This window comes from Pipistrellus hanaki (genome assembly GCF_964339955.1).
Source record: "Pipistrellus hanaki genome assembly, chromosome: 10".
NCBI lineage: Eukaryota > Metazoa > Chordata > Mammalia > Chiroptera > Vespertilionidae > Pipistrellus > Pipistrellus hanaki.
In genome coordinates, this window is record NC_140512.1 from 8,431,805 (window position 1) to 8,446,449 (window position 14,645).

General features: G+C 57.9%; 2 protein-coding genes across 2 annotated transcripts in view; one reads left to right on the plus strand and one right to left on the minus strand.

The window, feature by feature from the left end:
- The window catches only part of WIPF3 (WAS/WASL interacting protein family member 3), a 49,538-nt gene extending 43,497 nt beyond the window's left edge, over positions 1-6,041 (plus strand). The window contains exons 5-9 of the mRNA XM_084896897.1: positions 295-1,074; positions 2,669-2,818; positions 3,673-3,774; positions 5,153-5,229; positions 5,904-6,041. Of these exons, the coding sequence (XP_084753023.1) occupies positions 295-1,074; positions 2,669-2,818; positions 3,673-3,774; positions 5,153-5,229; positions 5,904-5,927 (1,133 nt within the window). The 3' untranslated portion in view covers positions 5,928-6,041. The remainder of the gene's footprint in view (positions 1-294; positions 1,075-2,668; positions 2,819-3,672; positions 3,775-5,152; positions 5,230-5,903) is intronic.
- Positions 6,042-6,129: 88 nt separating this feature from the next.
- The window catches only part of SCRN1 (secernin 1), a 32,370-nt gene continuing 23,854 nt past the window's right edge, over positions 6,130-14,645 (minus strand). Inside the window, exons 6-7 of the mRNA XM_084896904.1 lie at positions 14,259-14,439; positions 6,130-12,656 (exon numbers count right to left, since the gene is read on the minus strand). Coding sequence (XP_084753030.1) covers positions 12,498-12,656; positions 14,259-14,439 — 340 coding nt within the window. The 3' untranslated portion in view covers positions 6,130-12,497. The remainder of the gene's footprint in view (positions 12,657-14,258; positions 14,440-14,645) is intronic.

Here is a 14,645-nt window from a genome sequence, read left to right on the forward strand (position 1 = left end):
GTGAGGAAGGCCAGAGGCCCTGGCAGGTGCGGGCCTGGTGGAGGCAGTAGGAAGGCTGGTGCTGAGCTGGGCTCCTCTCCGAGGAGGACAGCACGGTGATGCTGGCAAGGACCCTGCTGCTGGCCGGCTGGCCTCTTGGGTGACGGCTGCCGCCCCTGAGGCCTCTCGATGGACGTGCAGGGAGAATACGATTCAACGACATCCTGCCTGAGAGCCCTGGGCATCGCCGCCCACACACCCGGGCTTTCCCTTCCCTCTGTCCCTGAGCTAACTCTGAACTCGTTTCCCTTCCAGGCGGCAAGACAGGGCAGGCCCCTGGCTCCCGAGTGCCTTCTCCCCGGCTTCCCACCAAAACTATGGGTGGGCCGCTCACCGCCCCTGCGTCTCCCAGGCTAGGCACTGCCTCCGAGGCCAGGGCGGCCCCCGCTCGCCCCAGCGTACCTGCCCCACCCCCTCCCACCCTGCCCCCACCACCCCCGCCGCTGCCCCCGCCCCTGCCCTCTTCCTCCCCCATCAGAGCTCCTCTAGTGTCCCCACCTGGCTCACAGACCAAAGGGAATGCCCTGGCAGCCGCACCCGCCCTGCCCTCTGCACCGCCCTCTGCCCCCCCTCCGCCTCCCCCTCCGCCCCCGCCACCTCCCCCAACGCCACCCCCTCTCCCCCAGACCCCCATCCTCAGTGACAGGACAGTGAAGCCGCAGCTAGCCCCCTTGCACTTACCGCCCGTCCCGCCCCCGCTGCCTCTCCTCCCGCCCTGCGGGCACCCGGGGCTCCATGCAGATGCTGCCAGCCCCACCCAAGATGCCCGGGAGCCTCCCGTCCCGCCCCCGCCGCCCCCGCCCCCGCCCCCACCACCTCTCCCCATTTACGCCACCTGCACCCCGAGGTCCTTGGTGCCATCATCGCCCCCTGTGCCAGGCCCTAACAACAGCAGCGAAGCCCCACCCCCACTGCCCCCCAAGTCCCCCAGCTTCCAGGCGCAGCCCCCAAAGCCCAGCGTGCAGGCCTTGCCCGCCCCACCCGCCCCGCCTGGACAGCCCTTCCTGCAGAAGAAGAGGCCAGGCCGAGGCCCAGGTGAGCGCCACCCACTGTCCTATCCGGGTCCAGGGTGGCCAGATGGGAGGGTCACCAGGCGTTGCTGGCCGTTGGGGAGGTGCCAGGGCCACCGCCAGAGACCTGCTCCTGTGAGCCTCTTGGGACGGCCTTGCGATGTCCTACGCTGGGATTTGGGTTGAGAACAGACCTATTCAGTGCCCCCGTGGGGAGTAAGGAAGCCTGGCTGTGGGACTTTAGCTGGGGTGTTCGTGTGAGAGGCAGGACACCAAGGCTGAGGGGGGCTGGGAGACCTGTCCAAGGTGATGAAGGTCACAGACAGGGAGCCTGGCCCAGATCCTCTTGTCTTTCCTAGCTGTGTGACCCTGACCATCACTGCCTCCCAGAGCTCCCTTCTCCCTGGGAAGGGGGAATAGCAGCAGCTATTCTCCCTGCTGCTGCTATTCCCCTCTTCCCAGGGAGTTTGGTGTGTTTGCTTCAGAATCAGCTTCCTGTTCAAATTTTCCTGAGTTATTTCATCCTGGCTCCCCGCTAGCACGTCCCAGGCCCTCCAGAGGTTGGATCAGTGTTCTGTCTCTTTTTGTTGTTGTTTTTTTTGGCAGGTTCTCCTGCTGACTCAAGGAAATGAGGGGTCCGTATTTCAGCCAGATATTAAAAGGAATTCCTTTAGCTCCCCAGCGGTGGTGATTAGGACTGAGCATTCTCACCTGCCCCATGACTGATGTCCATGCGGCGGAACGGCTTCAGTCACTCTTAGTGTCTGTCTGAATGGGAAGCACACACATGCAAACACACTCATAAATACCCCAACTTTATATTTACACATGCACCCAACACACATGGACACGTATGCACATATTCCAAAAAAGTTCTTTGATGCGTAGTTCTTAAATGTGTTTATTCGCATTAAAAATAACACAAGCTCATGGTAGAGCAAATAGGAAGGCATTTATCTCACCTGTAAAAACATCACCCAGAAATAAGAAGTCATATTTGGATGTGTTTTATTTCTTTTTTTTTCTGAATGTACCTGTGTATTTTCATAGTTAATACCATTTTATATATACTTTTTTTCTATTCTGTTTTATCTATTATTTTAAAAGCAATTTGTCAAATCTTTTAAACTTATTTATAAGCATTTCAATAGGCTAATCAGTATGTACTATATTTTTAGTGTTAGATATTAAAGTTGATTCCAGTTTTTGGTTATTGTGAATATTACAGGAAATACTTTTACAGCAGCGGTTCCTTTTTTGGGGGCTGTGCCATCTGGTGATGAGGATGGTCATTGTCATTAAGGTTATTGCAGCAGCTAACATTTATTGAGCCCTTACTACACGCGACTTCCTTCAGTCAACAACTCTAGCAGCTGTATGTGTGCTATTATCATTCCCATTGGACAGAGGAGAAAACTGAGGCACAAAGAGGTTATGTTATCATTCCAGCGGGAGAATTAGGGTTCAGTCCAAGCAGGTTGGCTCTGGCAGCGGCCTTTCTCCTCACCCTATCACCTTACATCCGAAGGTCTCCATAGCTCCCCCCTCTCAGCAGGTCACAGCAGCCGCTGTCCCCATGCACTCTAGTGTCTGAATACACCCATCATCTTCCCTGGCAGGTACCAGTGGGGGAAGGCTGAACCCACCCCCAGCACCCCCTGCGAGATCCCCCACCACAGAGCTTTCCAGCAGGAGCCAGCAGGCCCCAGGCTGGGCCCCGACCCCGCAGCCGGGAGGCCAGCTGTGGAACGGAGGCCTGCACATCATCGGTAAGCGGGGCCGGGGGCTGCCGCTCTGGCCGCCAGGGAGCGGGTGGTTCCTGGTCCCAGGAGGAAGCCCACCCACCAGGGGGCATGCTTTGCAAGAACAGGGTGCTCACTATAGCATGGACCAGCCCACAGGTTGGGTTACATACAGGGTTTCCCTTGAGGCTTTCTGGAGGGTTCCAGAACCCACTCTTAACTCTCTGACTGGGTTTAAAGAGAGGGAAGAAAACAAACATGAAAGCCGGGTCTGTCTCCATGGAGAAACCCATGCATAGGGCTGACTGGATAGAGTGATTTGGATGAGGCGAATGAATGGACAGAAGGCCCAGCAGGCAGGGGGACAATTGGGGCAAAATAGGGAGATAGGAAGGAATGTCACATGGATCAATGTGACCAAAAATCTTTGGGTCCCTTTGTGGGTTGAGCTACTGTCAGACAGAAAGCCCGGATCATAAATCAGAGCCTCAACCACTGACAAGGCCCACTTGCTTCGGGGACCCAGGTCAGTCCGCAGGGACACAGGCCATGCTCCATCTCACCGGCCAGGCCCACTCCTTCCCACCCAACCCCTCCCAGGAGCTCAGGGGGCTCAGGCCCTGGGGACTCTGCAGTCCCTGTGGCTCTTCCGCTCCCTTTAGCAGCTTTCTTAAGAAGCTGGTGGGTGTACATTAGGGTGGGTGTTGGGGAGGTCTGTCGATTTAATTTTTCCTGATTCCCTTTGTCCCAGTGAAACAGTAAAAATGGGGAAGGGGATGGTGGTCTGGGGGTACAGCCCCGCCATTGACACCCTAGCCCTGGGCAGGCCAATCTGGGTCATCACAGGAACCGAGTAACCGTGCCCTTTCCCCCGTGTGCAGATGACTTCGAGTCTAAATTCACGTTCCATTCCGTGGAAGACTTTCCGCCTCCGGATGAGTATAAGCCCTGCCAGAAGGTCTACCCCAGCAAGATCCCCAGGAGTAAGTACCGCCTTCACCATGCCAGGGCCTCCGGTTCTCCCGGACTCTCCAGCACTCGGTGTGTGTCCTCTGGGTACAGGCTGCCACTCGGAGATTGCCAAGCTCTGCCTCCCCGTGCTGGACAGTGATACAGTGCCGTCCACACATCTGAAGTTCCAGAACACGAATCAGCCCCAGCCCCCAAGCCTTCACTTAGAGGCCTTCACACAATACCAGAGTTAATCGTTTAATCATATTTGGGTGAATTCACCACTCATCCCTCCCCTCTCTGGGGCTTTTAACTAGGGAGCTAAACATCCCAAGGAAAATGGGATGCAGGCCCTTTGCATCAGTAGCCTCGAAGGACCCTAAAAGCCCCCTTTCTGGCAGACAGTGAAAGGAGAGTGTCCTCAGGCCAACGGTCCTCAACCTTGGCTACACAGTAGAATGACCTAGAGAACTTAAAAACCATAAAGGCCAGGCTGCACTGGACCAACCAAGGTAGAATTCGTATGTAGGGCCAGGGTGTTGGCCATTTCAAAAGCTGCCCGTCGATTCCAACACCTAGCTGAGGCTGATGGTCTTCCCCGGTGACAGCAGGACCATTGTTCGGAACACCTGACTCAGGAGAAGCCCTCACAGGAACGTCGGGGAATGTGGATTTAAAACTCAGCTGGCTATAAAAGTGTATGAAAAATAAATAAGTAAAACTCAGCTGGACCAGTGAGACCATATATATGCATATATGCGCATATACCTACACGGTAAATCCCAAGTGGAAAAGTATCTGGAGGAATAAACACCAAACTAGGGGTGACTCCGGGATGGGAAATTGGGCTTGGGTGGAGGGCTAGGCAGAAAGGGCCACTTCAGGCTGGTTCTCTTTCCCTGCTCCGTTCTTCTGTATTTGGATTCTCTATTGTGAAAATACAGTTATATACACGGAGTGGCCAGATTATTACGATCTCTGAACACATAGTCATCTGGCCACTCAGTCTATAACTTGTGTAATATTTCAGCATAATGCATTTCAGAGAAGGAGCTGGGTTCTGGTGGGACAGAGGGTGACTGTCAGACTGTACTTACCTTTGGCTCTTTTTTAAAGCAAGGCCAGCGCTGTGTGTGGCACGTTCGGGTGCTGGGCTGGCGGGTGTCTGAGCTGAGATGCTCTCCGTGTAGACACTGAGACGACAGGCCTCTGTGGCTTGCCCCCCCCATCCACCCCCACCCCAGCATGCTGGACGTGGCCCATGGACGCACAGCCCGGGGCCAGCCGCTGCAGGTCTCAGGCGGGCCGGCTGCTGTCAGCGCCGTGAGCACCGGTCTAGCCTGGGCCTCTGTGCCGTGCACGGCCGGGCCCTGTGCCAGCAGATGGTGAGATTGCCCCCGTGCCTTTCAGGCCGTACACCTGGTCCCTGGCTCCATGCCGAGGCTGCCGGGCAGAGCTCCGATGACATCAAAGGCAGAAACTCTCAGGTAACGCGTCCCTCGGGCCCCTCGGAGACGGCGCGGGTATGACTTCTCCTAACGGCTTCACCTCTTTCCTCCGGGAGAGCCGCGGGGTGACACTGCGAACCTCAAAACCTAAAGAGTGCGGGTGGGGCTGGTCCCTGGAATCGCCACCACAGAACCCCGTGGGCTCGTCCTGCAGTCACGCCGTCCGCTCCCCACGCACTCTGCCCTCCTGTGTCCGCTCGAGAAGCCTGAGAGAGTGCAGTGACGTTTATAAACACAATTCCATGTTCTCTCTCGTACCTAGAACTCATGGTTTCTTACCCTGGGGGGAGGGGGTTCTTCACACATCAATATTATGTTTTTTTTTTAACGCTCTTTATTGAGCATTTTTGTTTGAAATTTCTCGCTCAAACCAGGCGGTGGGAAACAGAAAAGGAGCTGGAGAATGCTTGATCCTACACATGTTTATACAGTGGCATTAGGCCCCCACCTGTCAGGAACTACATGTCCCAGTTCACCCCTTTCCCACCACGGCCCCCGGGAAAAATCAGCTCCTTGCGTATGAGGGGGCGTCAGGCCCTGGCAGCCTGGCAGGGGGCGAGAGCTTCAGTGCCCGGCCCTGGGGGGAGTGGGGAGGGTGTCACCTTTGTGCAGAGTCTTCTAACCCACCTGGCCATGCTCTCGTGTTTCCACAGTTAGCTCTGAAGACGCTCCGGTGAGAAGACCGAGGAAGCCAGCGTCCTGCAAGCCCCCGGGGCTCCCCGCGGCGGACGGGCGGCCCAGAAGGCCGTGTCGGACCTCACCGAACTCCAGTTGCAATGCAGATGACATTCAGGCTCCCCACGGAGCCTTTATTTATTGTAAATACGTGGTTTGCACAGGCTTTACATCGGTATCTTACTCGACTTTCATTTTGTAAAGAAAAAGCCACTCTCCCCGTTTCTCCGTTCTTTTCAAAATGCATCTCGGCATCCGCCTGCTGGTGCAGATGGAGCCCAGCCCCGCAGGGTCTGTCCCGAGACGTGAGCATCGTGCAGGCCGGCCCCGCCCGCACGGACCCGTGTTTAGAAGATTCCTTGATTTGCCCCACAGTCACAGGACCCACGGTGGCTTCTGATCGGCATGATTTTGTATCCTCAGCACACAGACCGCAGAGTCAAACCAGACAATGCCTTAGACAGGACACGCTCAGAGCCCCGAGCGTCCCCTCGCCCAGACGACGCCTCCAGCGGACGGGACGCCGCGTCCCGCTTCTGTCCTGCAGTACAGGGATTTTTGTTTTTCTTTTTCTGCCGAATGTAAATAGAATGCAACATCCAGGCAGGCGTGGGCTCGGCCCCTTTTGTAAATGAACGTTCCTACAAGTGGCCAACGCCCTGTTTACAGTGCCCCTCGAGCCTGAGTCCCCTCCAGGCCCCAGCCCCTCCCTGGCGGCCAGGCCGAGGCGGGATGAGCTTTAGGAGTTTGGGTATTTTCCCTGCGGGTGAGAAACCTGCACCACGCTCGTTTTTAGAGTAAATTCCTAATCCTATCTCAGCGGTCTTCATTTTCTCTCCCAAGTGCAGGATCTCTATGGCAAGAAGAAGTGTGGGCCGGATGTATTATGAATATCTGCCTCCAGTATCCGGTTCCCCACCCTCAGCCCTAGGACAGCCCCTCAGGCAAAACCTAGGTCCCTCTGAGCTAAAGGCTCAAGAGCAGACCTGGCCTGCCAGCTGGCGGCAGACACCTCTCTGTGGGGGCAGCCACCCCAGGATAGGGACAGGCCAGGGCGGGCTCCCACCGCTGCTCGCACCCTTGGCCTCGAGCTGGCGAGGGAACGGAGCGTGTAAGTACACTTGCCGCCTGACCCCCAGTGCTCCCTGTCTTTGGAGAGGCCTCAGTGACAGAGGAAGGGGAGAAAATGGAAGGAAACAGGCCGATCATCTGGTCTCTTATCAAAGTAGCTGCAGAGGAAAGGAACGGGGAAGGGGAGGCTGGCAGGCGGTGAAAGTGTTCCCTCTGGAGCCAGCCCCGCCTGGGCTCCCACCCCGAGGGGACCGTGCCCGACCACGCCACCCGAAAAGGCGGCCAGAGAGGCGGTGCTGCTGGCACGTGACCGTCCGCAGGGAGCGGCGGTCTGAAGTCCCCAGGGATGCTGCCCTCCCCCGTTTGCTTCCTCCTCCCCGGGGACTAACTCCAGCCACACTGTAACAGACATCAGTGGAAAAGGCGTTTTTCCAGGTCACCGGCTCCGAGCATAGCGGCTGGGTTTCAGATGTTCTGGAAGGTTTCCGGAAGGTCAGAACCGCTTTATTACGACAGTAGCCACACCACCTCCCTCCCGGTTGTACGACATGATTACAGAGGATTTAATATCGTGGTTGGTGAAGAGGCCCTAGACAAAGGTACCTGCCTACAGGTACCTGCGTGCTCGGTCCACACTGCTGGGCTAGAAATGAAAAATAAAACTATTCGAGGACAGACAGAAGGAAGAGCAGAAACCACACCTCGCAATTAGCGGGGGATCTTGGGAATCGGCGTCGCATCGCTGCTCGAGACCGATCACTGCATTGGGGCCCCTCGGACTCGCAGGCCGGAGGCTAACCCCCAGACAGCCGATCACAGCGGTCCCCATCCTCGGAGGAGACTCCCACAGCAGGCCTGTGTCTGCGCTCCCCAGCGTTTCCCACGCGTTTTATATTTATACACACAAACATAAACACCGCTGCAGGTTACTTCTCTGTACCTGACACACTGGTGAACAGACATGCTTCCGGCCGTCTCCCTGCGGAACCTAGCGTGGTCGCCAGGGCAAGCTCAGAGTCAGGGGGGCTTCGGGTTAGAACCAGGCCTTTCTGTACTGAGCTGGCATTCCCAACTAAGCCACAGTCACAGTTCCGTCTCACGTTCCCCTGGTGTTTGTAAGCTAGCTGAATGTGTATTTGGAGAAACCAACCAAGGGAAACACTTTCTTAAATGCATATTTTTTTCCGTTTTATTGATCAGGGTAGCCCAGCCACATGGCCCAGTGGTTGAGTGTCACCGTACGAACCAGGAGGTCGCAGTTCGATTCCTGGTCAGGGCACGTGGGAGAATTGTAGGCTCCATCCCCAGTGTGGGACATGCAGGAGGCAGCCGATCAATGATTCTCATCATGGATGTTTCTATCTCTCTCTCTCTGAAATCAATAAAAAACATTTAAAATGTGTGTGTGTGAGTGTGTTTATGTGGGGTATATGTAGAGAATTCCTTTAACTTTTGTTTAAAAGAAACAACTTTCAGCTTACAGTACACGTAGCACCCCCCAACGTAGCAAACCCCTCCGAACACCTCCCGTTTGGAGCAGCAATATCACCCCAACCGCCACGCCCATATTTTCAGTGAACTCGGAAACATGGACAAGGGAGAGGAGGTTTACCCACTGGGGCGCTGGTTCGGAGCAAACATCTGAACCTCTGTTCTGCCCCTTACACGTTTAGGAAAGTGACTTCCTTCACCAGCCTGTGCCTCAGTTTCCTCGCCTGTAAAATGGAGACATCAATATGTACATGAGCACATAGTGGTGATGGCTCTGACGCAACCCCCCCGCCCCTCAGGCAACCCTGACCCCCACATTTATTCACGAGACACAAGGTAGGAAAGGCCATCGGACATCCGTTTCAGGTTTTTTATTATCATTATTGTATGCTGGATGTATTTAGGGACAATTCCAAGGGCAAGCACTGGGTGGGGAAGTTGTCTGGTTTGTGGATATTTGTACAAAAGGCTGTTAAGACGAGACGGTCCATTCCCACTGCAGGAAACAGAGATTCTCCCTTTCGGTGCTCCCTGCCCACAGCACTGTCCAGCTCACACACTGAGCTCCTCACAACATGATCGCAAACATGTGCGTGTTCATGCTCACAAGACACCTGCATGTGACGGTTCGGGGTGTTTGACACAAACCACAGGAGGGGAGCTGGGACGCAGCGCCTGTGGGGTGAAGTGCCGGAAGCACAAAGTATTCTGGGACAGCGTGTGCCTGGGACCCCACTCCTCTCCCCTCAGACAGGATGGAATGGCCAGCGAGGGGGTTCCCTCCTCCTGGCGCTGAGGGCTCAGCGGAACACCTTCCCCGTGAATGCCTCGTCAGCTCCTCAGGGGAGAGTGCAGCTAGCGGCTCCAGAGTACACACTCCGGTCCCCCCTGGCTTCCTGCTGGGCCAGCCGCAACGTGGGGTGACATCAGTTAGGGGCAGAGTAGTTTGCGGGGTTAGTCATTATACCTACTGAGCCACGCAGGGGTGAAGGAGCCGGCTGCTACAATCGAACAGGCACAGCCCTGCTCCGCTAGCTTGTCAGGCAGACTCTAGCGATAGCACTGTGCCCTAGGTTACTGGGCACGAAAGAATCGCCATCATTTCAAGTTTGTCCTTATTCTACCCGGAGTTCCAGCTGCTTCTGCTTTCTTCATGTTCCTTCCTGGAGGCTCAGCCGCCCCTCCCTTGGGGTGCCATGGTGCCTTCCTCTCTGGCAAATCCCTCTACTCCACAAGACGGACTGGTGCTTGGCTGTGGGGTGGGAGCCAGGGGGTGCTATCCTTGCAACCATGTCTTCCATCTGCAAAGCACCCCCACCCCGAGGGTGAATGGATGCGCAGATGGTGTTTTAGGAAGCTATTTACACTCTGACCCTTAAACATGACTTTACAGTTGCCTTTAGGAAAGCAATCCCCCAGTCAAGGATTCATATGCATTTTTCAAAAGCACGGTCAGTGAGGAGCGTTTAAAAAAAAAAAAAAGCAGTGCCCCCAGCAACAGCCTGCTCAAAACCCCGCAGCATGTTTCCGGCTGCTCATCTACGGGAATAGGAGTCCTGGAAGTGAACACGGGCACTTCGGCAGGTTGTTGGCGCTCTCCTTGCCCTTCCCTGTGATGCCCACTGGGCGAGGACTCTGCCCACTGCTAGTGCTGGGTCAGACTGTACACAGACCACCTCTGGGCCCCAGGGAAGCATCCCAGCCCGGTTGGTCGGCTGCCTCGCCCTCTAGTGGTCACCCAGGGGTATCCCAATTGTGATGACCAGTGTGAGCCCAGACTACTCTCCAGGGTTGGCACTTCTCTGCAGTGCCCGGCTAAGGTCAATGCCCCCTCACAGAAGCACCCATGGTGTTTCCCACTGCACCAGGGCTGGGCAGTGGCATAAGGCTGGCTGGGTCTCCCATGACCTTTGTTTGGCCCATAAGAATGAAAGCAGGCCTCTGGGTCCTTTATTCTCACTAGACTCCTTTGGGTAAAACCCTGGATTGCCCTGAGCATCACAGGTCTGATACGATGTTTCCAGAACAGGTGGAGGTGAGACCTGGGGGTGAAACTCAGTGTTTTGAAGAACCACTCTGTAGGTGGGCTTAGGGGGGAACGGGGCACCTCCGTTGTTCTGGAGCCCCACCCGGCCCTCTTAGCAGCCTGTGGGCAGACGCTCTGAGAATGGCACCCACTCTGGAGGAGACCCTAAGGGAATCTGCAGTCCCTAAAAGAACCTGGGCGGAGGCCTCGGGGACCATAAGCCACGGGCACGGCTGCTGCTAAGTTTGCCAGCCCCGCAGTCTTCCTCGCTGTCCCTGCCTGCAGTCAGTCATTTTCCCACAGACCTGCCGGGCAAAGAGCTCATGGTGCTCTGCAAGGGCAGCTGGTAGGAAAAAAGGTTTGTTCCGACAAAACCTGTGACCCTCGGGCCACGTCTGCATAGGGGTCCCGTGTCCCTCCCAGCTCTCGTGGCCTGACAGGTTGCTTCTGGAGAGTCAGTAGGAGCAATTAGCTGCTATTCTCCACCCCTTTCCTTTTTACTTTTTTAAATTTATTCGGAGAGGGAGGGAGAGAGGGATGGAAGTAGGGAGGTAGGGGGAGAGAGAGAGAGAGAGAGAGAGAGAGAGAGAGAGAGAGAGAGAGAGAGAAACATCAACCATGACCTCCTGATTCATAGATCGACGCTCAATCTCTGAGCCACACTGGTCGGGCCATCTCTGCCCCCTGCCATTCCGAGCATGGCTGAGAGCATCAGTGGCTGGAGGTAAGCCCCCACCACCTCCACCTGCCCGCATCAGCCACCAGTCTCAAGGCGGCTGCTGGGACACGCGGGGTGGGAAGGAGGGAGGCCAGCTGCTCCCTCCACGGCTCTGTGGGGTGTAACAGGCTGGGCAGGGCGGGCGGGCTGGCCTGGTCCTCGGCAGCCAAATGCCTCTCCATCCATCTGTCGCCTTCCTGCCCTGTGCTCCCAGCGCTGGCCCATCTGGTCTTCCTCGCAGGCTCCGGTGGGAAGTCAGATCCTCCATGCAAACACGACGTTGGAAACAAATCGGCCTGATTGAAGTCTCTGCTGAGATAATGTTGTGGCTGCTCGGATTCCAGCCACTTCAACGAGCATCGAAACAGCCAGAAGTTTCTCCCTTTCTTCCCCGCATTAACCGAGAGCTTGGCAGCTTGGCGTCCCGGAACTGTGCCAGGGGGCCCTTGGCTAGTCATTCACCTGAGCCAGGTGCCGTCAGCAGCCGGAATCACCCTGCACCGGGCGCAGCGAGGGGCGGGGGCGCTGTGGAGCCTGTGAGCCCGTGCCTTCTGGCAGCCGCAGGTGTGCCCCCTCTGCCTCGCTGCCCTGGGCGGGCCCAGCTCAGCAGCCGGCAGCCCTCCGCAGGTGGAAGCAGTTGGCAGGCCGCTGCTCACCAGCTCGGGCACAGACGACGGGTTTGTGAGGATGGCGGGAAGCAGGACGGAGCTGGGACTGGACAGGACCCCTGCTCGCCTTCCCTCCAGACGTGTCCCTGGAAGACACACCTGGAGACTCCTGCAGGACAGACACGCACCGGCATGAAGGGAGGCCAGGGAGCTCCTCCTTCGAGGGCACAGCCAGACGCTGGGCCTCCTGTGAGCCTGGGAGAGCATTTCAGCGGGGAAGACCGAGAGATACAGCCTCCCGCCCGCCCGCCCGCCCGCCCGGCGCCGGCTTCCAGGGCCCGGTGAGCGCACATCCCCCGGAGAGGCCGATGCCCATGGTCACGGGAACACTACAGCAGCTGCTTGAGACCCACGGTTAGTCACTCGGGGGACAACGGGCGCACGGGGTGCGTGTCACACAGCAAAGGACGGGACCACGTGGTAGGGGGCGTGCTGAGGCTCCAGCGGAACAGCAGTGGGGTGTCCGTCGGGTCTGGCTTCGGAAAAGGGACACCGGCCGCCGCAGGGCCTCTCTGGCCTTCCTCCCGCGGACAGCGCGGTGCTGCTGGTAAGTTAGTAGGTGGGGAACTTTGGATACGAGGGGGAGGGCGCGCCCGCTTCACTTAAAGAACTTGATCTCCGTGTCCACGCAGTCATAGAAAAGGTCCCCCACCTCGGCAGGGTCCGGGGGCGCGGGGCCGGCCAGGATCTCCTCCATGGCCTCCAGGCCCTGCCTCTCCAGCTCCAGCATGGTCCTCCGCAGCCTGCGGCCCTGCTCCTGGGGAGCACAAGGGGGTGGGGGGTCATTGCCACGAACACTGAAAGCCTCCTGGGGTGGGGGACCCTATTCAATGCCCCCAACATGACCGCCACAGGGATCCTTCAGATGCCACCGTGGACGTCACTGCTCTGCTTGGCAAGCCTGCTGGCTTACGCTGCTTCAGGTACATCCTGAGTGGCACCCCCGAAGGCCGGGGGGGACACAGGAGGATCTTCCTTGGCCTCTAGCCATGCCCCTTCTACTCAGCCAGACTGAATGGGCTGCCTCCATCCGGCTGCCTCCATCCCGCCGGCCCCCCAACCACCGTCCGGGCCAGCGTGTCACCCCAGGGCCTGGTCAGCTGCACCCCTCTCCTCTGGGCTCCCAGTGCAGGGTCTTCCTCTGCACGGCCGCTCCCCTGTCCCGGGAAGCTCTGTCTCCTGGCCTGTGTCCCCGTTAGACCCTGGGCTCCAGGCACCAGTGCCTGGGACGTGGGAGCACAGTAAGTCCCCGAGGGGACGCTGCTGTCACGGCCCCTGGACTCACACCAGCGGTCATTTCCACATTTCAAAGCCTGCCCTCCTCACCCGTCTCAGCTCTGGAGTTTGGGGTAGACGCTCAGCCCACACGGCCCTTCCTGCCTCTGCCTCCTGCGGCCTGGTCCACAAAACCGAGCACGGAAAGGGGCACTTCCCCCCGGGGGTCACTGTCCCCGCCTAGAAAACACCGCTGGCAGAGGCAGCAGCGGTGCAGACTCCGGGGACAGGGGTCAGCCGGACAGACGTGAGACAGCCGGTGGCCTGGAGGTGCGGGCTCTGGGACTCCTGAGCCTGCCCTGCTCAGAAAGGCGGTCAGAACCCCCTGGGCTGCCACCCGTGTCCCTTTGTGCGGTCCCCTGTGCTCACCCGGCCCACACAGGACGCATGCCCTGTTCACCTAAAGGGGCCCTTCCTTCCCTGCTGTGCCCTGAGCTCTGGGGGGTGGGGGGGCCTGGCTAACATGCCTGGTCCTTCCCCCGCCCCTCCACCCAGTACAGCAGGGCTGGCAGGAGTGCCAGCAGGCTGCTGGGGATGGCCGGAGCGGCCTGGGTTTGAATTCACGTCTCAGAACTTCCAGTACCAAAGCCTTGGGTGGGGCAGGGGACCTGCCCTTTAAAAACTAACTTCTTTTTAACTGAAAACTTGAGAATCTTATTTTATTGTCATAAAACGTATATCCCACCTGAGCCCTCCTCATCGTACTGTTTAGCGGCGTTAGGTACGGCCGCATTGTTGTGGGACCCTAACCAACTCCAGGACTTTGGGGAAGAATCCAGTTTCTTAAACATCTTTAAAGTGATGCCGCCCCACACAACCTGTGTCCCCAAAAGTGTACAAAGCACGGTGGGGGGCAGAGAAGCCGCTGAGCCCACTGGGCTCCAGAATAACACAGAAGCAGGGGCTCCGGTTTCTGCCAGAGGCCTGGTGGGAAAGTGAACCCCGCGTCCCGGAAGGGGCCCCGGGAGTTGGATTGTGGGGAGGAATGGCTGGAGAGGAGGCAGGGAGAGTTGTTCCCTGCTCTCCTGGCCGTGCCCGCTGACCCGCCACTGTCCCCGGCCGGGCCCCGGCCCAGCCCGCTCACCTGGCCGCTGGCGAGGACGGCGCGGGCCCACTCGTGGGCCTTGTACAGCTCGTGCCTGCGGTCTGGCTTCTCCTGGAAGCGAGGCTCCCTTTTGGCCGGGTCGTCATCCCCAAAGCAGGGAGACTGTGCCTTGGGGACAAGTTTGACGTCGTCCACGAAGATGAAGGGCTTGAAGATGGACCTGAGAGAGAGGAGAGAGCTCAGCCAGGCCGGGTGGTGCTTTCACTCAGCAGCCATTTCCGGAGCCAGCCCACAGGGCTGGAGGGTGAAGAGTGGGTGGTAGGTGGTGGGTGGTGGGTGGTGGGTGGTGGGTGGTGGGTGATGGGTGGTGGGTGGAGGGTAGACGGTGGATGGTAGAGATGGTGGGTGGAAGGTGGTGGATGGTGG